The sequence below is a fragment of the Fundulus heteroclitus genome, unplaced genomic scaffold (genome assembly GCF_011125445.2).
Source record: "Fundulus heteroclitus isolate FHET01 unplaced genomic scaffold, MU-UCD_Fhet_4.1 scaffold_126, whole genome shotgun sequence".
Lineage (NCBI taxonomy): Eukaryota > Metazoa > Chordata > Actinopteri > Cyprinodontiformes > Fundulidae > Fundulus > Fundulus heteroclitus.
Genome location: NW_023396538.1, coordinates 99,515 through 123,125, shown reverse-complemented (window position 1 = coordinate 123,125; position 23,611 = coordinate 99,515). Strand labels below are relative to the sequence as shown.

The 23,611-nt window shown below is 41.6% G+C and overlaps 1 protein-coding gene across 2 annotated transcripts; it reads right to left on the bottom strand.

Annotated features, from left to right (window-relative positions):
- Positions 1-8,638: 8,638 nt before the first annotated feature.
- Positions 8,639-19,222, bottom strand: LOC105920401 (cadherin-1). Of its 2 annotated transcripts, none has more exons than XM_036128961.1 (8): positions 18,390-19,222; positions 17,906-18,020; positions 16,324-16,415; positions 15,792-15,965; positions 12,286-12,423; positions 11,040-11,195; positions 10,607-10,754; positions 8,639-9,034 (listed from the first exon to the last, which is right to left on the bottom strand). In XM_036128961.1, exons 1-8 carry the CDS (start codon positions 18,438-18,440, stop codon positions 8,847-8,849), a joined length of 1,062 nt encoding a protein of 353 aa, XP_035984854.1. In that variant the 5' UTR covers positions 18,441-19,222; the 3' UTR covers positions 8,639-8,846. The 2 variants fall into 2 exon arrangements, with proteins under 2 accessions (XP_035984854.1, XP_035984855.1); XM_036128962.1 differs by having other exon boundaries at positions 8,640-8,961; positions 18,390-19,210.
- Positions 19,223-23,611: the final 4,389 nt, after the last annotated feature.

Below are 23,611 nucleotides of genomic sequence, written 5' to 3'. Positions count from 1 at the left end.
TTTTGCAAAACTTGATCAGTTTTTCCAAGATTGGGCCTAGAGACAATACAAAATTAAGAGAACTCAGTGATTTGTTACAGGAGATAGAATCTGCAAAACAAGAGGGATACTTGCAAGGACTCTCCTATCTTGATACAGCAAGGGGCATTGCTCCTATTGTGGAAAAGGCCGTTCGGCCTACAGGACAAGTGGATGATGGAAGGCTCTTCCTATAAGCAGAAGTACCATGTGGCCTTTCCTCCATTCACCTTCTTTTACAGTTCATACAGACTCAGGCAAGGGCACGTAATGACCCAAGCTTTAATCTACAGTCTCCATCCACCCTCACAGTTAAAAAAGACAGATATGGAGAGACTTTTAACAATAATCGCAGAACAGTGTCAGTGCACAAGACTAACGTTACAGACCTACCCACTGAAGGACCAGATAAATATTGTCCTGTGCATAACAAGCCACATGCCTTACAACAGTGCAGAGCCTTCAGGGAAAAGTCCCTACAGGAAAGAAAAATAATATTAAAACAACACAGAATTTGTTACAGGTGCTGTGCATCTAACAGGCACATGGCTCGTGATTGTGAAGCTGATGTCAAATGTTCAGAATGTAGCAGTGATAAGCATCCAACAGCAATGCACCAAGTCGCTCCTAGCTTCCCCAAAGCCCTCCAACCAGCAGAGCACGGCGGGGAGAAACATGAAAGGCAAGAGGCAGCGGTTGTTTCGAGCTGTACTGAAGTATGTGGAGAAGGTTTCTCTGGGAAATCATGTTCAAAGATATGTCTAGTTGATGTCTACCCCACCAGTGATCCCAGCAAGCGCCAGAGGATGTATGCTATGCTGGATGACCAGAGTAACGTATCGCTTGCACGCTCTGAGTTTTTTGACACATGTTGAGGTCAGTGGTAACGCAGCGCCATACACCCTCCAGACGTGCAGTGGTATAGGTCTCACTTCTGGCAGAAGAGCCCTTGGTTATATGATTGAGTCCATTGATGGCTCTCTTGCTATGCCCCTGCCCATGCTAATCGAGTGCAATATGATACCCAACAAAAGAGAAGAAATTCCTACACCATCAGCCGCTAGTGCTCACAGCCACCTGAAGGGTTTAGCTCACAAAATACCACCTCTAGACAACAGCGCTGGCATTTTGCTACTGCTCGGAAGGGACATTTTGAGAGTACATAAAGTGCGCCGTCAAATCAACGGGCCCCATGATGCACCATACGCTCAGAGACTCGACTTAGGCTGGGTGATAGTTGGAGATGTATGCCTGGGCAGCACACACAGGCCTTCAGAAGTCACTACTCTCAAAACCCACATTCTGACAAATGGAAGGCCAACTCATTTTCCACCTTGTGAAAATCACTTTACAGTCAAGTCAGAGACCAGTAGCCCTAACTTAAAAGGCTACATACACAACGAAAGTATTGGGAAAAATGTGTTTTGTCAAACCACAAATGATAACAAGATTGCACCTTCAATGGAAGATCTTTTGTTCTTAAAACTAATGAACAATGAATGTGTACAGGATGAAACACAAAGCTGGGTGGCTCCACTGCCATTTCGCCAACCGAGGGCACTGCTCCCAAACAACCGGCAATACGCAATCAGCCGCTTCAAGTCTCTGGAACGAACTCTAAACAAAAACCCTGAAATGAAAGCTCATCTCATTGACTTCATGCAGAGAATGATGGACAATGGGCATGCAGAACTGGCACCCCCAGCACAAGAAGACAAGGAGTACTGGTACTTGCCTTACTTCGGAGTATACCACCCAAAAAAACCATCACAGATAAGAGTGGTTTTTGACTCCAGTGCGCAGTTTGAAGGAACGTCACTCAATACAGTGCTATTGTCAGGACCAAATCTAAACAACAATTTGTTGGGAGTACTGCTCAGATTCAGGAAACATCCGGTAGCAGTCACTGCAGACATCCAGCAGATGTTCTATTGTTTCTTGGTGCGTGAGGACTGCAGAGATGTACTGAGATTTGTCTGGTACAAGGACAATGATACACAGAAAGAGCTTGTGGACTATAGAATGCGTGTGCATGTGTTGGCAACAGCCCCTCACCTGCGGTAGCTACATATGGACTGAGGAGAGCTGCTCAACAAGGAGAGGCAAAATACGGGTCAGACGTCCGCCACTTCATCGACCGTGATTTTTATGTGGACGATGCTTTGAAATCTGTTCCGACTGTGGGTGATGCAATCGACCTTCTCAAACGAACACAACGGATGCTGGCAGACTCAAACCTCCACCTTCTCAAAATAGCATCAAACAAAGTTGAGGTGATGGACGCCTTCTCAGATCAAGACAGAGCCAAGGATCTTCAGGGTCTGAATCTGTTCAAGGATGACCTCCCAGATCAGCACAGCCTGGGAGTTAAGTGGAATATTATGGAGGACTATTTCACTTTCCACATCCCCACACACCGATAAGCCCTACACACGAAAGGGGTCTTATCAACTGTAAACAGTGTGTTTGACCCACTTGGGTTTTTGTCCCCAATCATCATTCAAGGACGACTTCTTCTCAGAGAATTATCTCTTCAGACGACGGAGGGGACGAACCTCTTCCTGAGGACCTAAAGGGCCAATGGATAAAGTGGAAACTGTCCCTCCAGTGCCTTAGCGAACTTCATGTCCCACGCACATACACTAAAAGGTCTCTGTCTCGAGCTAAATATGTGGAGCTTTGTATCTTTTCAGACGCATCCATGAAGGCAATATGCGCAGTCTCGTACTTAAGGGTCACCGCTCATGATGGCACAACAGAGGTTGGTTTCATCCTAGGTAAGGCACGACTTGCTCCACGGCCAGAGCTCACAGTTCCTAGGCTTGAACTTTGTGCCGCAGTAATGGCGGTTGAAATGGCAGAGATCATAAAGGAAGAGATTGATCATCCCATTGACAAAACTAGTTTCTACACAGACAGCAAAGTGGTCCTAGGTTATATTCACACCAGTCCAGGCGCTTTTATGTGTATGTGAACAACCGTGTGTGCCGCATCAGAGAGTCAACTACTCCAGAGCAATGGCATTTCGTTGCTACAGACCAGAATCCTGCTGACCACGGCTCGCGATCTGTCCCTGCTGCAGAGTTGCTGAACACATCGTGGTTCAGAGGTCCGGCCTTCCTTCAGCATTCGGATAAACAGCCAGAGCAACATGGATATTGAACTTCTTGATCCAGGAAAATGATGTAGAGGTACGCCCAGAGGTAAAGACACTTTGCACTAAGGTTTCTAAGGGCACCCTTGGCACAATGCGTTGGAAGCGCTTTTCCACTTGGCGCTCGTTAAGTAAAACCATGTCACGCCTCATCCATGTTGCACAATTGCTACTCTCAGTCAAAAACGGATCCAAACTGCACAGGGTGGCACATCTGTAGAACAGCCATCACCCCAGAACTGTTAGTAACAAGCAGAGACATTAATCATCAGAAATGTGCAGTCTGAAGCATATGCAGAGGAAATACGATCCATCAATACAAAGCAGAACCTCTTCTACAAACAGCCCACTCACCCAAGCTAACCCCTTCATTGGAGATAACAAGTTGTTGCAAGTTGGTGGTCGCATTAGTCGTTCAGGGCTGGGAGTAAAAGAAACAAACCCTATAATCCTACCAGGAAGTAATTACATCACAACCCTGATTGTGCGACACTACCATGAAAAGGTAAACCATCAGGGAAGGCATTTTACAGAGGGTGCTGTCCGAGAAAACGGCTTGTGGATAGTAGGAGCAAAGGGATGCATTGGGAAAGTCATAAGCCAATGTGTAACATGTAAAAAACTAAGAGGGAAGTTAGAAGAGCAGCTTATGAGTGATTTGCCTCTAGACAGACTCCAAGTGGCTCCTCCATCTCGTACGTGGGTATGGACATGTTTGGCCCATGGGAGGTCACCTCAAGACGTACGAGAGGAGGGCAGGCAAACAGTAAACGCTGGGCAATACTATTCACATGTTTATGCACAAGAGGTGTTCACATTGAAGTGGTGGAGGAGATGAGCTCATCAAGTTTTCATCAACGCACTGAGGCGTTTCTTTGCTCTGCGTGGTCCTGCAAAACAGCTGCGCTCAGATTGTGGCACAAACTTCGTCGGAGCCTACAAGGAGATGTCCACACCACAAGAAAGGGACAAAGTACAAAGGTTTCTGCAGGATCAGAAGTGTACCTGGATCTTCAACCCTCCTCATTCTTCCCACATGGGGGGAGTATGGGAAAGGATGATTGGGTTGGCGCGGCGCATATTGGATAACATGCTGCTGCAAGCTGGTCGTGTTCGACTCACCACGAAATCTTAACTACTTTCCTTGCAGAAGTCACAGCCATAATAAATGCACGTCCTTTGTTACCAGTCTCATCAGACCCAGAGCATCCCCACATTCTCTCACCCGCAATGCTGCTGACTCAAAAAACACAAGTTGTACCCCCCATCTGTGACAACGTGGACCCCAAAGAAATGCTCAAAAGCCATTGGAAGCGTGTTCAGTTTCTTGCGGACACCTTCTGGAGCAGGTGGCGCAAAGAGTATCTCAGCACACTGCAAACTCGTCAAAAGTGGCACTGCAAGAAGATGGATATCAAACAAGGGGATGTCGTTCTCCTCAAGGACAGGCAGACAAGAAGAAATGAGTGGCCAATGGGTGTTATTGTTAAAACTTTCCCTAGTGACGATGGGATCATAAGGAAGGCAGAGGTAAAAGTTACCTCACAAGGGACTGTTAAGTGTTATTTTAGGCCAATTTCAGAGATGGTTCTCTTGTTATCAAGTGAGGTTCAAGTTTAAGTTGGTGGTATCCCTGGATACAGGCGGGGAGTGTTCTGACGTGTGTCATGCGCTTTTATTTTGAAGGCTGACTTTGCGGATTTAAACAGGATATGACATCACTCCTATCGGTCATTTGTAGTAGCAAGCAGAAAAGTTGAGAACTCTCTGATGGCTGACATGTGTTTCTAGGGATGTTTGAGTCATGAAAGGCATTCCCTGTGAGTATGCAATACATCTGTGATAACAGTTAAGGATTCAGATTAATAAGATTTGTTTTAAAAACGATTTATGAGGATAAAAGGGAGCCATCTCTAAGCTAGCTTCTGTGATTCATTTTAATACATTTGGTTAGCGCTAGCATTCAAAACGTGGTTGCTGTATTTCTGTGCATTTCCACTCATGTATACTGTATTGTTCTATTACAGTTTCAAACCTGCCATATAAAGAACAGTCTAACCCATCCTGGCGTCGATGACTTATTTTGTGGAGGTGTTTAACTCCTGGATAGTAGAGCTGGGTTCTACGAGGCCAGTACACACATCTTTATGTAAGTTTCTATACATGCTTCATGCTGCACTACACACACAATCACTTGCATTCATGTCAAGGGGATTTCCAAGTCTGTGCTTTTATTGAACATGTTTAACACCTTTTCACCTCACATCACCAAAACCCATTTTCTCATCCCAAGCAGGCTCTATGCACAGCTACTTGTTTCCTGTCTTTCATTACTGGACAGACTGATTAATCCAGGTGTGCCTGGCTGGTTACTGAGGTCAGACACACCTGGATTAATCAGTTTGTCCAGTAATGAAAGACAGGAAACAAAGGAGCTGCTGAAGTTCAGGCAGTAGTGGAGCTGTGCTTATAGTCCATTAGTAGTAGAAATTAATCTGCTTGTTTGAGATGCACAGGCTCCTGAAGCGGCCAGTTGACAGTAAGAAACATATATCATCCTTTACCTGTGGGCTTGACCTCTACTTCTTTTTAATCTTAATGCAGAAAAACCTATTGCTCATAGGTATGTAGATGTAAACAGAATAAGTATTTGTTGCATTTTTTTAAAAGGTGGGGGAACTCTCTCTCCACAGACAGCCACAGGCTAAATGTTTGTATTTACTGTTTTTTCTTTTCCTCCCCTTAGGAGGCAGCAGAGCTCTTTGGGCCCCACAAAATTGAAAAGCCCTGCTAAGCACCCTTGACCCCTCCACTCCCACCCCCACCACTTTGCCCCAACCCAGAGACACAGTTCTAGTTTTCTATTAACAACACTATTGATTTATTCATTCTATTAATCTTGTATAGATATACTAAAAGTGTGGAGAGGCATATCCCTGGCGTTTACACTTGATTTTTGTTGTTTAAATATTAATAAATATGTTTAATATTTTGTTTAAATATTAAATATTGTTTAAATATTAATAAATATGTAAAAAATAAATGAAACCATTACTGTCCCCGTTTCCTACTTTCATCTTGATGAGATGTATTGATTTTTATCCACGAGCAAGAAATGTCCCCAGATTTGATTTCAGAAATCTGGTCACCTTACATTTGAGTGTATTTTATGGTTTAACAGGAAGGTTATCTCCACAAGGGTTTCGTACATTGATGGGACATTAATGTTTACGTTATCCAGCCCACTCATTATGACTAAAATAAAGCTAAAGCCTTTATTTGTTAGTGCCGAACGCCTGCTAGCCAAACTGCTATTAGCCTTGCTAACATCCGGTTTCGGACATTTCAAAAGGAGTTTGTTTTAAAGCATAACTGTTCTGCTCCGCCATCCTTCGATGGTGTTATGAGCCTTATCCCCGCATTACTATCAAATATTAATGTTGGTAAAGGCAGTTTTGACTCCTGAGGTGGTTAGACAGACTCCCTCCAGGCGTCTGTCTAACACATCTACTGATGTGTTAGACAGGCTGAGAAGAAGTAAGTTTTCAACATGCTCAGTGAAGGCTATGGAGCAATCTTGGGTTTGACAAGGTAAAAGTTGAAGGAAGGGAGAAGAATGTCTTGTACGGGAACAAAAAGAGGAAGTAGCCAGTTGCTTGGCATGAATCAGGCCAAAAAAGGGAAGAAACAGTTTGGCTCAACTGACAGCTCCTTGTTATTGCATCTTCCAAACAGTTCTCGAAGTGCATAAAGATAAGGTACATGGAGCAGAAGTAAAGAAGGAAGAAGACCCAGGACAGAAGTAAGAAGATCATCTGGCTGTCAGGATCCAGCAGAGCAGCACCGCACGGCCGCTGCCGGCTCTCTCTATCCCTTTCCACAGGTGGCCGCAGATTGGCAGGGAGGCATGGGCTCGCAGGTGATCCGCATTACACGGCGATGGTGGCGAGCATATAAGCAGAAGGCTGCCAGCACAACACCGCCAGAGCGTTAACCTTGAGTGGTTGCCTCGCTCTGGATCCCGCTCTGCAGCACTCCCTCGTCCCCAAGTAAGACCCAAGCCACGTCCTGTCGCAAGCTACCTCAGTTCTCCAGCTGGTAGCCAGCCGTTCCCGCTTACCAAACCTCTCCATCGGATCCCGCTCGCCCTTCACCGCCTAGCCTCCCTGCCTCACAGCCACCTTCTCCGCCGCACTCCTGCCTAACCACCTCAGGCTGTCAGCCCCCGCTGGATCCACTAACCTCCTTCCCCCCTGGTGGATTCTCTATGTTCCCTGCGTCAGCCTTCGTTCCCACACCTCCAGCCAACCTCAAGTGTTAGCCTACACTGACACCTCCGTCGACCTCCATTGACCTCCGCAGACCTTTTACCCTAATTTCCCTCAATAAACGCTGATCATCATGAACTTTGTGGACTGGTGTGAGAAAAACCACCTGTGTCTAAACACCAGTAAGACCAAGGAGATTGTGATCGACTTCAGGAGAAGACCCCCACCTCACTCTCCCGTGAACATCCAGGGGCAGGAAATAGAAACTGTGGAGAGTTCAAATACCTGGGTGTTCATGTCAATAATAAACTGGACTGGACTCATAACACTGACGCCCTGTACAAGAAGGGCCAGAGCCGCCTCCACCTCCTGAGAAGGCTGAGGTCCTTTGGAGTGAGCAGGCCCCTGCTTAAAACTTTTTATGTCTCTTTGGTAGTCTCAGCCCTCCTCTACGCCATCATCTGCTGGGCCCCAGGCAGCACAGAGCGGGACAAAAAGAGACTGAACAAGCTGGTGAGGAACGTCCACTTCTGTCCTGGACTGCACTCTGGAGTCGGTGGAGGATGTGGCCGAGAGGAGGGTTTTGTCCAAGCTTACATCCATCATGGACAACACCTTTCACCCCCTGCACCAGACTGTAAAGGAGCTGAGCAGCTCCTTTAGTGACAGACTCATACACCTTGTCTGTAAAAAGGAGCGCTACCGCAGGTCATTCCTGCTGCTATCAGACTTTACAATACTGCACTATAACTGCAATAACTTGTGCTATAACTAATGTGCAATTACTATTTAATACCCTGTGCAATAATCCTGTTAAATAAGTGACTTCAGCTGTTGTAGTTATCACACTACCTCACTGTTGTTCTTTACCTGGTACCACTTTAATGTACAACATTAAATCCATATGTATATAAGTCACCTTGAATGTACATAAGTCATCTTAAACCTCGGCTTTATTTCTTTTTTTTATTATTTTATTTTTATTATTTTATTTTTTACTGTATAAATGTGGACACACTGTAAATACCTTATGCACCTTTTCCTCCTTTTTGCACCTTCTTTTGATTATTGAGCCGATGTGGCAAATGCATTTCTCCACTGTGAGATCAATGAAGTCTATCTTATCTTATTCAAATAATCCAACCCCTTCCTTGGCCACAGGTCAGGTACCCAGGCATGCAGACTGTACGCAGTGCATCTGTTGCCCCACAGAGCCCAGAAGCCCAAGAAAGAATCATAGTTAAAATATCAAATTAAGGTTTGACACCATGAGGTGAAGATGTTTCCCAGAGCTCCGTAAAGTAGTGACAAAGTCGATAATTTTAAGCAAATTTTAACTTTTATATGTATATTGATTCAACATTCTATGCCAGACTACTGATTGTAATGGATTTCCTGAGAAGTTTTCACTGACGACCATCCTGCCTGGCTGCAACCAAAGCCTCAAGATTTCCTGGCCTGCTGGCACCATTAGCAGCTATACCCACTGTGTTCTTCATTACTCTTTGTAGGATATACAATCTGCACACGAGGAGTGGAGATTGGAATTGTACATTCATTTGTGCCAGAGAGGACATTTGGTTGGACACCGTTGCTGCAAACAAATACATCATGATATCTAATTTAAAACAATCAATTTGCCATCCCAGGTGAAGCTCTTAACATGGTTTTCCTTTGGGCTAAAAGCTTCAAATGAATCAGTTGTAAAAGGTGAAACCATTTATTCTAGTTGTAACAAAAGCAATGTGCAATGTCAAAACAGGAATAGCAATTCTGGTTATTTATACTTTAGTGGAGTAATTATTTTTTAGCCTATTCTTTCCTTCTACTCCTTACATTTTCATACAATTATCTGTACTTCCTACTCCTTACTTTTTGAAAATAGTCTCATTACTTCTATTTTATTTCAGCTTGTTTTCGTTCTGGCTTGTCAATAAAAAACAAAAGCAAAAATAGCAGATAAATATCGCTACCCGAACAGAGTGATTTTGATTATGGTGGGAGGCAGTACTGCACCAAGTTGTTTGCCAAATGCCCCAACAACAACATAAGAAGATCAAAACGTAGAAGAAAAACATTGCATTTTAGAATTATTTGTTATTTTCCCTTTTTCTCATTATATTAATAAACCGCTAGGATTAATCATTCATTTTGGCAACACTGTGTACAGACACCCGTACAAGGGTATAAAAGGGCAATTAACTAATTTTCATGTCCAGTTTTATGATCTTACATCTGTTGCCCTCGTCAATTCCTGTAGCTATGCTTGGATGTTCATTTACATTCCAATAATAACAAGTAAAAGGTTATTGATAATATATCTCTGATGTTTGACATTTTGCAACAATATACACAACCAGACATCAGATTCTCTGCTTAGTGAAACCCATGTTGATGCTCAGCATTACACCTATACAGACATTTATATGGATTACTTGTACTTTAATACTTTAAGTAGTTTTATATCTGGTACCTTTATACTTTTACTTGGATAAAAGGTTTGAGTTGATACTTCTACTTCTACAGAAGTATTTTAAACCCTAGTATCTATAATTCTACTTAAGTAATAGATTTGAATACTTTTGACACCTCTGGAAATTAGACGAAGCGTCCCTGTTTGATAGAGTGCACCAGTCCCTTAAAGAACACCCCATCAAAACCACTGATCATCAGAGCACACTATTTCCTTGTGAAGGAGCAGTTATTGCATTGTGTAGCTAATGCTGTTCCCTCCTTTTTCAAGGCAAGCAGTTATCCTTTTTTCCCGATTTTACTACTGCAATAGCCCAAAAAAACATTCACAATTTACTGTTGTTAAACATTTTCTTCACACTTGGGATGAAGTTTAGACTATTCGACCAAGCAGAGTTGAAGATCAAACTTCTTGATGGAGCTAGGTTTACTGATCAACATTTTGTCATCAGGGACTTGGGAGGTGCTACCTGTCCAGTAGCAAAAGTTCGTATTGACAGTCCTCATATATAGCTTTTTGATCTTTAATTTGGATAAAATTGTTAATGTAGCAAAATTAATATATTCTGTTTTTTTTAATGCACCTATAAAATGCACCCTTCACTGGGTCCTGCCTAAAGCTCTAAGCATGTTTAGTTTGTAAAAGGTAAAACATTTTCTTTGTGTGCTCAGAACCAGAAACCAGTGACTTTACCTGTTGGTGAGGCCTCGGGAACTTCTGCCACATAAGAAGACTGATTAAAAACTGGTTTGTTGTCATTTTGGTCAATTACATTGACAGGAACATCCATGGGTTCCTCTGCAGCTCCGGTACTTCCCAGTGCCACAGCATGTACTTGAAGCTATAAAAACGAAGAGTTAAACTTATTAAGATATTATATTTTCAATCTATGTTACAAGCAACTATTCCATTTATTCACATTTTAATATTCAATATTTTTATTCACAGATTGATAAAATACACTATAATAGTCATTATGTTTTTATTTGTGTATTATTTTGAAAAAACCTGAGAATTGTTTCAGAAAGTAGTTAATCTCACTTGTCTGCAGCATTTACAACCATCTTTAACAAACCAAATCAAATAGAAAAGCATAAAGTTTAAAAGTAGCAGAAAAAACACTTACCAGGTACTTGTCCCTTTTTTCTCTGTCCAGTTCCTGTGTGACATACAGATTACCATTGTCCTTGTCCATGGAGAAAAGACCAACAGGAGGCTGATCTGCTCCTGGACCAGTGATGCTGTATTGCATCGTCTTCATTTTAGCTTCATCAGAGCGTATCTGGACAACACAGACCAGGGATGAGTTGGGAGAAGTTTAAAGCAAAAAAAAAAAAGTTGCTCTGCTACCACCAGACTTAGCTTTGTGTAGATTGTTTAATTTATTTTAACTCTTGAAAGACAGCCCAACTGTCATACTCCAGGCCTGGATGCAGGGCCGGGTTGTCTCTCTCTCTCTCTCTCTCTCTCTCTCTCTTCTCTGCAGGGCGTGATTAGCAGGTGCTTCTCATCACTGCTAATTAGAGCCCTTCTTAAGGAGCAGAGACCAGGAGAAGGGCGTCAGTTCTTTCTCGCTTCCAGCATGGTGCATGATCAAACTTACTCTGTTCCAAGTTTCCTCCAAGCCAGACCTAACATTGTGTCTCTGTTTTTCCTTCAGAACCATTTGCCCACGCCACAGAAACCTCAAGCCTGGAATCCTAAGGGAACTGGATGTTACTGATCGTCTGCCAGTGCTAGTCCTCCTCCTAGAGCTCACCTGCCTGTCCACCCTCCTAAACCATCTGCACAAGAGAGAGAGAGAGTCTCTGGATTTGCACACGGACCCCGGACATCACCCCTCCTGGTTCTTGACAAGCCTCTGACTCTGTGAGTTTAGTGACCTCCACATTCTCATCAGCCACAGGCTGTTTCTCACCGTTTTCCCTCGTCTCTCCAAGTAGACCAGAAGACTGTCAAACAAGACACCACCAACACCTGAGAACCTTCACTCACTTCACTTTCACTTTATTTTTTTAGTAAATTATCCAACATTAAACACAGGAAACGGTAAAAAAAACAACGATATACAAACAAACCCTGAACCTGCAGAACCTGCACTTTAAACGATAAACCAGATTCAACTGAACTGTTTTGTCTCCATGGTTGCCCTGATTGTGAGTCGTTCTTTTCTACCATGACACCAACAGGCCAGTAAACATTAATTTTATTCAAGTATGGGACCAGAATTCAGCTTTGCTGAACAATTCAACAATAGTAGAAATATTAACAGCAATCTCTATTCATCGTACAAATACAAGGTAGAAATGAAAGATCCAGGATGAAAGGTCTGGATGCCATTTCCCCTAGTTAAACATTTTACTTCTTCTTACCTGGGCAATAAACTGGGGAAACGGTCCTCTGTGATTCTCAACAATATTTAGAGGGATAAGCCATTCTCTTTTCCTCCTCTTCAGCCCTTGACTAGATATAGCGAACTCCGGGATGGAGATCTGAGGATCAGCTGCATCCTAAGGAAACATGTATTTTGTCAGTAAACTACTGACACTGTAAATGGCTTTCAGAAAAAGATGTCAAAGAATCTGATAACGAATACATCCTGATATCTAATTTAAAACAATCAATTTGCCATCCCAGATGAAGCTCTTAATATGGTTTCTCTTTGGGCTAAAAGCTTCAAATGAATCAGTTGTAAAAGGTGAAACCATTTATTCTAGTTGTAACAAAAGCAATGTCAAAACAGGAATAAAAGAATAACTACCAAGCAGGTAATGAAATGCCGTTCTACATGAAAAAGAATTTGTTCAACAAATAGGAAAAGTTTGACCCAACAGCAACTATGGCCATATTACCATATTGAAAACGTTCCGCCATTTCTATCATAGCTGACCCTCAGATAATGGACTTGTGTCTATACTTGTCTTGTTAGATCTCAGTGCAGCATTTGACATAGTTGATCACAATATTCTCCTACAAAGACTTGAGAATACTGTAGCGATTAAGGGGAAAGCATTAGTCTGGTTTAAATTTTATCTGTCGGACAGATTCCAGTTTGTTCATGTTAATAATAAATCTTCCTCAAACTCTAGGGTCACCTGTGGAGTACCACAGGGTTCAGTCCTTGGACCAATTCACTTTACTATATATATGCTTGCGATTGGCAAAATTATCAGACAGCATGGGATTAATTTCCACTGTTATGCTGATGACACTCAGCTATATTTATCCATAAATCCTGATGAATCCAATCAATTACTTCGACTGCAGTCATGTCTTGATGACATCAAAAGCTGGATGACTTTAAATTTCCTGCACTTAAATTCTGACAAGACAGAAGTTGTAATCTTTGGACCAGAGTTCTCAAAAAATAAATTTCTTAATCAATCACTTAATCTGAATGGCATTAACTTGGCCTCTGGTAATAAAGTAAAAAATCTTGGTGTTATTTTCGACCAAAACATGTCATTTAAATCCCATATTAAACAGGTTTCCAGAGTTTCCTTTTTTCACCTCAGGAATATTGCCAAAATTAGAAACATTCTATCCAGGGGTGATGCTGAAAAACTAATCCATGCATTTGTTACTTCAAGGCTGGACTATTGTAATTCTTTACTATCAGGAAGTCCACAAACTGCAGTTCAAAGTCTTCAGCTGATCTAATATGCTGCAGCAAGAGTTCTGATGAAAAACAACAAGAGGAATCATATTTCTCCAATTTCAGCTTCCCTTCATTAGCTTCCTGTTAAATCAAGAATAGAATTTAAAATTCTTCTTCTAACGTATAACAGCCCTTAACAGTCAAGCTCCATCATATATCAGAGATCTGATTACCCTGTATGTTCCTAACAGAGCACTTCGCTCTCAGGCTGCAGGTCTGCTGGTGGTTCCTAGAGTCTCTAAAAGTAGAATGGGAGGCAGATCCTTTAGCTATCAGGCTCCTCTCCTGTGGAACCAACTCCCAGTTTTGGTCCGTAAGGCAGACACCCCATCTACTTTTAAGAATAATCTTAAAACTTTCCTTTTCGACAAAGCTTATAGTTAGAGTGGCTCATGTTACCCTGAGCTACCTCTATAGTTATGATGCTATAGGCTTAGGCTACTGGAGGACATCAAGACCTATTTTTCTCACTCTACTGAGTTCTACTATTCTCCAGTTTTGCATTGTTTGTCGTCATTTCAGCTTTTAACTTTTTGTTCACTCTCTTTTTTTCTTCATAGTAGGTACACCTGGTCTGGCGTTCTGTTAGCTGTGACATCATCCATCGAAGACAGATCACCAGCTATTACCATCTAATGTAGAACAGTTTACTGGATCAATGTGTGCTTCTGTGCTTGTTTGTCTCTCTTGTTGTGTCTCTGCTCTGTCTTCTCTAACCCCCAGTCGGTGGAGGCAGATGACCATTCATACTGAGCCCGGTTCTGCTGGAGGTTTTCCTTCCCGTTCATGGGGAGTTTTTTTTCCGCTGTCACTTCATGCTTGCTCAGTATGAGGGATTGCTGCATAGTCATGGACAATGCAGACAACTCTCCCTGTGGCTCTACTCTTCTTCAGGAGTGAATGCTGCTTGTCAAGTCTTTGATGCAATCAACTAGGTTCCCCTGTTATAGAAAATTCTTGACCAATCTGTATAATCTGACCCAATCTGTATAATCTGATTGAATTTGTAAAGTGCCTTGAGATGACATGTTTCATGAATTGGCGTTATATAAATAAAATTGAATTGAATTGACTATATATTCCAGTACGCAGGTATCATCTTGAAGAATTTAAAGTCTGTCTTTTCTCAAGTAGAAGAATGAGTAAAGAATCCGTTTAAAGGGCTCCTTTCCCTCTAGTTATTGTGTAGAGGGGGCAGGGTCTTAGAAGAGAATTGGTTCTAGAGGCTGGTCCTGACATGTCAGTGTTTTTCTCATAGAGAAGGGAATGTCCCAGCAATGTGAGCTTCTAAAGAGTTCAGAAATACGGGCCCCTATTTCATCCATTTCTACTGTAACTGATCCAGTGACCGCCTCTCCAATTTGTGTTGAGTCTTTGAGTTTTTTTAAAGTAATGTTCTATTTCACACAATTTTTAGGAGGTGGACGGTAAAAAAGGCGATAATGTGGTAAACATAAGGAAGCTACAAAATGGCAAGCATCTGGTCATCTTTAAGTAGTCATAGGATGCAGGTCTTAGGTTACCTGTCATAAATCTTCGGTTATAGGCTTAGGCTACAGGTTACTTATGTGGTAGTCATGAATCTTATGTCATAGGTTGTAGGCCACAGGATACGCATCTGATAGTCAAAAATTATAAGTCATAGGTCACGCATCTGGTTATCATAAATCATAGGTCATGTACAGATACTATACCAGAAGTGGGAGGAGGCTAGGGGCGTGACTCCCGGGGCAGGACTTCCAGGGCTGAACCTGAAGTGAGTGTGGCACCTGTCACTTTGGAGTGTGGACAAGGTTTCAGTTTGATGATAGAAGGTAGCGTCTACTACTCTCTTTTGTGTGTGTGTATATATATATATATATATATATATATATATATATATATATATAGAGTGAATTAAATCACACGTATGACCTTCAAGTACACATGGTAAGTAAATGATAAAAAGGTCAATGAAACTTAAAGACATCTGACACATGCCACTATTTAGAGATGTGCAACATTATACAGAGGATAATAAAAAAAAATTAAAAGCATAAATGTGTCTGCTGGTGCTGGTGCATTTTTTTTTCAGGATCGTTATATCTCTCTGAAAATGTTTTTTACATTACTTAGTGATTCACATTTATTTACCTACTGCACCTTCCAAAGGGCTGTAGAGGAAACAAATGGCATGGATGCAAACTGAAAGTGCATTGTGTTTAGTCCTTTTGATCTTGCCTCTAACTTATTTGTGAAGTCCTTTAAAGGAAAGTTGTTCTGGGGGCTCTGGGCTGCTTCATGGTCCCCATTGTGCTGTAGTACAACAGAGGCTGTTGCTTCCTGGCCCAGTGAATCCCAGTAGTAAATGTTGAAGTTTCGTTGTCCCTTCTGAAGAACCGTACATCTTTTAACCTAGAGAAAACGAGGGATTATTCTCATAAAGCTACGCATAGTCTGTATTAAAATTCTGTATATAGCAATTAAACTGCAGCATTGATACAGCGACTATAATGTCTAAAAGTCTGTGAATGGTTCATCTTGAATTTTAGCAATTGACAATTATTAATGCTGTTGTTGCTAAATCCAAAATATAGAGATGAACATTTAAAGAGGAGGAAAAAAAAAAATTTATTTGAAATTGCTTGCATGCTTTTAATACGGACATCTATTGAAGCAAAACATGATGTACTTTGAGAAAGAAATATTTTTTAACATTAATGATTAGCCAATATATTCATGTGTGCCTTTATGTTTCTGAAACTCTGCTTACCATTAATGTTCCATCTGTCTGAACCATGAAATCCTCATCATCACTGGTGAAAACAAACTCATCTGTGCCATCTGTGCAGTCAGTGAAGTTCACTGAGGCAGAGGGGAAATATTAGTTTGACATTTCAGAAAGTAATGATAGGCTTCTAGTTTGCCAGACGTGTAGACTTGTATGGAGTGCATATTATTAAATTGAATTACACAATTTATTGCTTTTTAACTACCACTAACCACATAAAGCACTTTTATAATAGAGCCCGATTCACCCAGCTATCCTCTCACTGTCCGCAAACTCATTCGCTAATATGCAGGTCAGTAGACAGCTAGTTAGGGATAAATATCATGCAGTGTGGTTCAGATGGACCCCAGAACTGCCTGACTTGAGTTCTGAGTAGTAACCCAGAGGTTAATTTAAGAACGCATATAGTTCCGGCAGGCAATTACTTGCATGCAGCAAGGGAACAAAAGAGTTGCATGCTGAAGCCACAGATGTTGTTGATGGAGGAGGTCATGAGAATAGAACAATGGGGGGTGGTAACAAAAAAAACACACCTGAAGGCCAGGTCTAGAGGCTGGCCAGAAGGCCGTAGGAACCCGAAAAGGAGCATCTTTGGCAGCTACTGGGACCCATGTATGAGCTGCTCAGGAGGTCAGCTGGGTGGCCTCTGGGATCTAGAAAATAGCTCTGGAGGATGTAGGCCACTAGGACCCACGGAGGAGCTTGATAGATTGCCTGGGAGACCACAGGATCCCTCAAAGGGTCTATGAAGGTCAATAAAAAGACCACCCTTGGAGTAAATATGATGCTTCCTGGAGATCCCTTGGAGATCTACAGAATCGGAACTTGAAAGATAGCTAGATCCTCCACTTACTTGAACTGGTGTTGTAAAGTGCCTTGAGATGACGTGTGTTGTAAATTGCGATCTCAGAAGGAAAGCACAAAGTCACTTATAATAAGCAAACTTGGCAACACTGAAGCTGGTGTACCCAGAGAAGGCCATCCATTCACAGGGAGAACATACCAACATACGCTACAAACTCTACAACTGTACAGCCCAAGCTTATTTATTTAGTTTTGGAAATGTTTATCTTCTTTGTTATTCAATTTTCATTATGAAATGGGCTACATAAATACACTTGCCTTAAAGGTGAGTACTATCATTCCTAGGACTATCATAGGAATACAGAACAGCTGGGGCAGAATAAAGGGGAAACTAAGGACAGATAACTCGTAAACGGAAATACACACATAGGGAACACAAACAGGACCTTACTTAGCAAAAACTAAGATTAATTCTAACATCAGTATCTAAACAAAATGCAAAGACAACAGAACACAAGAAATAACTAAGTAACTCAGCAGTGGAAAAACAACCCCAAAGTAACCCGCATGCCAACACATGTGAGAATCCAAACATAACACCTATTGCTCATAATATTGTATTTTTACCAAAATGAGGCATTTCTAGGTAATGTTGCAGCTAGAATTAATCTCAGAAATATACAGGTGCAACAGAACTGTTCTTCTCACTCACTCAAAGCTGGCCCATGCTAAAGGTATGCAAAACAGCAGTTGTTCTTACCTTTTCCCAGTTCTGTGCCCTGTCTAAGATACTTTCCCGTCACTTTGAAAATAATTATTTTGGACTCAAATCCTGGTGCACATTTTGGGTCTTTGGCAGGCCATACGGGTGACGCCTTGGAAAGAAAAAATAGTTTCAGCAAAGCACAATTAACAAATGGAAGCTCATTCATAGCACATAATTTAACTCTTCCATTCCACCTGACACATCAGATTGAATCTAGTAAAGTAAAACTAAAATCTACCGAGACTTTGTGATAGCTGCTGTATTTATTTAAAAATCTTTTTTTTAGTTCACTTCTTGCATTTATCACTTTTATCTTTATTATTGTTGTAAGTTATGTTTTTCCTGAAATGTTTTGCGTGCTAGAATTGAACAAGTAGCAGTGCACAATTTTAAGTACACTGACTCTGGGTCTTTTGTTAATGACTCAGACACTGTTTGGAAAGCAGATTATAGAACAGAGTCAAACCTTCTGTCTTACCTGAACACTGAAGAATAAAACACACCATACTGTGAACCAAATGGTCCCCATCAGTTCTCTGTGCAGAATGTATTGTAATGTAAAGTAGTTTATGTTGTTGCTGTTAAAAAGGAGTTGGTTGGAGGTGCAATTGGTGCCTTCGTTCTCATCTGTGAAGGAGGAAATCCATCTGGGCAAGCTCCTGCAGGAATCCTAAATGGTAGTAAGACCCATGTGACATCAGCATGCACATGTGCAGGATTTATGCTCCTTATTTGGTCATATAGACAGAACACCGCAGGAGACAGAAACTCAGAGATTCTGATACTATCTGTTGTTTTGCAGGTTACAGAAGAACAGGTGGGGTACACCTAGAAGACATTTTCACCTAGGTGAGGTCAATCCATCTCCACAATACCAAAGAGACACAGGAAACAAACATTTGTGCTCACTCTTGTTAATGAGATTAGTCTAGAGAAGGGTGACCATATTTTGGTCTGCAAAAAGAATTACATCTGGCCCAGTTGTAAAAAAAAAAAAAAAAAACATTGACATATTTAAAATATCCCTTTACTGTGGGGTTACAAAGAATAATTTTAATAATATAAAAAAATCAGATAGCCTTTCATAAGTCAATAAGAACAAATATGACTTTTTGCTTTCCCACCTAAACTTTTTCAGCTCTTCATTTCTTTGTGAAATGTAAGTCAGAATTAATCATCTGCCATTTCCCTATAGAAAGGATTCCTTTCTGCGTTTTTTTTTTTCTGTCTTTGCTCTGTCTTCTCTAACCTCAGTTGGTCGAAATGACTGTTCATACTAAGCCTGCTTCTGCTGGAGATTTTCCTTCCTGTTAAAAGGAGGTTTTCATCTCCACTGTCGCTTAATGCATGCTCAGTATGAGGGATTGCTGCAAAGCCATCAACAATGCAGGCGACTGTCCACTGTGGCTCTATGCTCTTTCGTGAAGACTGAATGCTGTTTGTCAAGACTTGATGCAAACTACTGGGTTTCCTTAAAAAGGAAAACTTTTGACCAATCTGTATGATTTGATTGATAAAATAAAATTTAATTCAATTGAAATGTAGTGGTCGGTCATACAGCAGATCTGGAGAAGCCTCTGACTGAAGACACTCTGTTGTTGAACGACAAAAGGATGCTCAGCATTGTCCATAATAGTAATTCATATTTGTGTATGTTGTCAAGAGGTTCTATTGGAGTCCCTAAAATATTATTTGGAACAGGAAGAACAAGAAAATATACAAACAATAGAGAGGGAGCTCACATACCTGATAATGAAAATAAAAATATGACCCAATACAGAAAGCTGGAGACAACCTTTGCAAAATTATAGTCGCATTTGAATAATCATCCAAATACAAATGGAAGGTGATGCTAGTGATTGATTAGTCATGCCTGCTGAAGGGGGAGCTGTCGGCCACGATGCTTCATTCCTGCTGCCTTTTGGAGCATCGTGCATGAGCATTTTTTCCATATTGCCTGTTTTCAGGTAATAACTGAATATTTCTGTTTGTTTACCCTTGAAAAGGTTTTCTAATATTCATTGTTGTGTTTTGTAAGTTTTCCAACTTTACGTTGAGTGGTTTTGACTAAGTAATTTATTTTTATGAGCGTGATTTGCGGTATTGTTTAAGGCTAGTTAGCTCCGATCAGCCTGCGACTGCGCACTACGAGACCAGTGTTAGCAGATTACAGTCTGTGTGTAGCTCTCGTCACGACAGACACAGATCAGTTTCTCTTTAACTGGGATTTATTTCGTCCTTTCTCTCATGTCGTTCAACATGACACTCCATTTACACCCTTTATGACGTTCATACTTTCATGCCATGAGAACTGTACAGACACAAATATATAAATCATCTCAAACAAAAAGTGTCCAAGTACAAATAAGAGCAAAATGCTGCGTTGCACAAGTATAAACAAATGCATCACTAAAACAAATAATAATTCCTCATTAGCCTCTTGTCATGAAGAGAGGTTCTTGACACGCTTGGATCAGGCTTTGCAATCTAGTTTCATAGTGCAGCATCGATTAATTTACCGTAGTGGTACACAAGTACGAACATTGGTTCCTGGCTGAAACATAACAGCGCTGATAAAACAAACTTATAAATACATTATGAAATTAACCCGTGTTTTATCTTATAACACACACATGAGTTTACTCATTAAAAGTTTTTAAATAAACTATTTAACAACATAAATTATGAATGATTAATTTTAACATGAATTCAAGAGCACTTACACTGTGTGTAAGTAGAACATTCATCTAAGCTAAAAAGATGCTAGAAACTACAAATCCGACTGGTATTGGGGATATTAAAAGTTAAGTTCACTGTGTTATTTGGGGGAAATGAGCATTTAGGCTTTCAGATTTCGAATTCAGAACAAAAATATAAGAAACAGCATAGTGTAGTGCCATCACACCATGGCTAAATTGTGTTTAACATGTACGATGGGAATCAAAATGCATTTTAAGCAAAGAACTTCCTCACAGCCACAAAGGAGAATTCAGCTTAGGACAGCCTCTCTCTCAGCAGGATGCCAGCTATGAACAGCTCCCCACAAATAAAGGGTCAGAGCACCTCAGAACTCACTCTCTTCTGACCAGACGCTCTCACACTCCTGACTTCACTCAGACCACTTTCTCCTGGAGCTTCCGAGGAAGGGAGGGGCTAGCCAGCCACCCAGTCTCCTTCCTCAGCAGCCATGTGACTCATGGCTGAAAGCCCACAGACCAACCATTCTGTGGAACTCATCTGCCTGCTTCAATCGAATGACCAAGAGGGAGCGGAGGAGCTGACTGAATCCGGATAAACAACAAACTGACCGGAGCTAAGTTGCACTCTGACTTTTGCGCAAACCAGCCGCAATGTACAGATTGCCGAAACAGCGTTGTTTATTTTTGTCAGCCTTTACAGGGAAGCGAAGCCCAGACAGTGCTGAAAAGCCAACAAAGGGGCCCGCTTTCGAATGCTGAGGAGAACCTGCTGAAACCGTGACTGGGTTGGGGCTGTCTGCAGGACATCATCCGGACCGCATGTTGCTAGGCTACAGAGCTGCTAAGCCACTAGCCCGCTGCTGAAGGAACCACGATTTTCCCTGCTTTTCAGTGCTACTTACTTAGATGGCCAAAGTGGACAGAATTCACATGAGGCGCCGACAGGTTTGGGCAGAGAAACCAGAGGGAGAAGTTAAATGGTTCATTTGGGAAATGGTTTGTAAATCGTTTTGTACATGGGTCTTTGAACAAATGGCTAACAGAGGTTGCTCATGCTAGCCTTCCGTTCATGGTATTGCTAATATCATTCGAGTGTGTTTAATGGTTATAACAAAGGTTATCTCCACAAGGGTTTCATACATTGATGGGACATTAATGTTTACGTTATCCAGCCTCTCATTATGACTAAAAATATAGCTAAAGTCTTTAAAGTTAATGCCAAAAACCCGCTAGCCAAAATGCTATTAGCTTCTGGTAGCTTCCGATTTCCGGACATTCAAAGGAGCTTGCTTTATATGGGGGAATTATTCTGCCATAATCCAAGAGCACAAAATTTCTATTTGAGAAAAGAATTTAATCTTCTTGCACTCAAAACTTGTAACGCTCACACTCAAAACATACGCTCACACTCAAAACATACGCTCACACTCAAAACATATTCTCTTCTCTCTCAAACTTTGTTTCTGCTCTCAGATTTAATGCTTCTTCACAGATATTTTCTCCTCTCTCTTGCTTCCTTCTCTTCGCAATCAAACCGATACGCGCTTGCGGATTTTTTTTGCTCTCTCTCGGATTGCAGTCAATCGTCGCCTAGCAACCTTTCCAGCCAATAGAACGGCAGCCTCTGAAAGGGTGCGCTTGTTTTACCCTACTGAGTGTGCCTGTAGTACAGTTTACAATAAAATACAATACGACAATAAAATAGCTTTTTAATATAAAAGCTAGTAAAATAAGAAGCTGAAAAACCAAACCCTAACCCTAACCCTAACCCTCTCACAGAAATTCCAAACTCCATCAAGCGTCGGAATATTGTACGCTCGCTTACTCCTAATAACTGTGCAATACATGGGATTGGCAACTGGGTTTCCATCAGGTCTTGCAGCTTTTCCTTCTGAATGCAGAATTTAGGTCGTCCTTTCGCACCATGCACTACTACTGCAACCTGTGTCTGTACGGCCAGGTCGCATTCATCCGACCTACACGTCATTGATACTCGACAAACGTCACTAACGGTGGAACTGGCAATGCCAAAGAGGTTGGCAAAAAAAGAGGCTGGCTATTGTGCGGTAACAAGCACCTGTTGCAAGTCAATACAGCCCCATGGCAACGTGTTTACTCGCTGCTATGGCCGCCGAAGATGAGATCCTTTCAGACGCACATAAATGTTGCCTTTGTCATTCGAAAATTATGAATGAAGTTTGCATCAGTAAAGCTGCTCACATCACTAAAATTTGGCTCTATTCCTTTTTGATCTTCTTAAAAAGATTGCGTTGGTAATGTGCTGGCTCCGGTTGGAGAATAACGTAAATAACGCAAGATACGCAGCAGCATTACGATCCATGTTTACTTCCACAAACAATGAGCACTCTTGCTACGTATGACGTCATCGCGTCCTCTACTGTGCATGCGGGACACTTAGGTGTATGAATGCAGTTCACACAGGAGATCACATACAAGTCTCATATATTTGGAAATGTGAAACGACACGCAAAAAAAATCAGATTTCACAAAAAAATCTGAATTGAGCATTAAGGCCTGCAGGTTGAACGTAGCCAAACTCGAGTGCCCATCTCTGCCAAAATCTGAAGACCAGAGCTGCAAAGTCCAACAAGGGTGAGGCAAATAGGCAGGAATCCAAAAAGACAATCAGAGTCACGTGCAGGCAGTCAAAGAGTGCTGGAAGGTCTATTCACACTAATGGTTTTCAAGAATCTGGTGCCTGTACACTGGGGAAGCCGGGTATAAATAGTGCTCCACACAGGTGTGGCAGCACCAGTAATTAGAGCAGTCCCAGGTTGCTAGGGCAGCACAGAGAGCAGGGAGTGACGTAACTAGTCAGCAATAGCTGTCAACATTACAAAACTAATTATGGTTCAGTTAACAGTTTTTACTAGAACAGTCAAAGGCGATCATAAAAACATGTTTTTAATCTTGATTTAAAAGAACTCAGGGTTCCAGCACTTTTACAGTCTGCTGGAAGTTTGCTCCAGATAAGTAGTGC

Bases quoted from the DNA above. Each gene is read 5' to 3' on its own strand.
- LOC105920401 (XM_036128961.1), bottom strand. From the start codon at position 18,440: ATGGGGACCATTTGGTTCACAGTATGGTGTGTTTTATTCTTCAGTGTT. The intron at 10,755-11,039 runs GTAAGTGTTTTT...TCGTTTTTATAG, and splicing joins AAAAAAGGGACAAGTACCTG to CTTCAAGTACATGCTGTGGC. The intron at 9,035-10,606 runs GTAAAGTCACTG...ATTTGTTTGCAG, and splicing joins TCCCGAGGCCTCACCAACAG to CAACGGTGTCCAACCAAATG.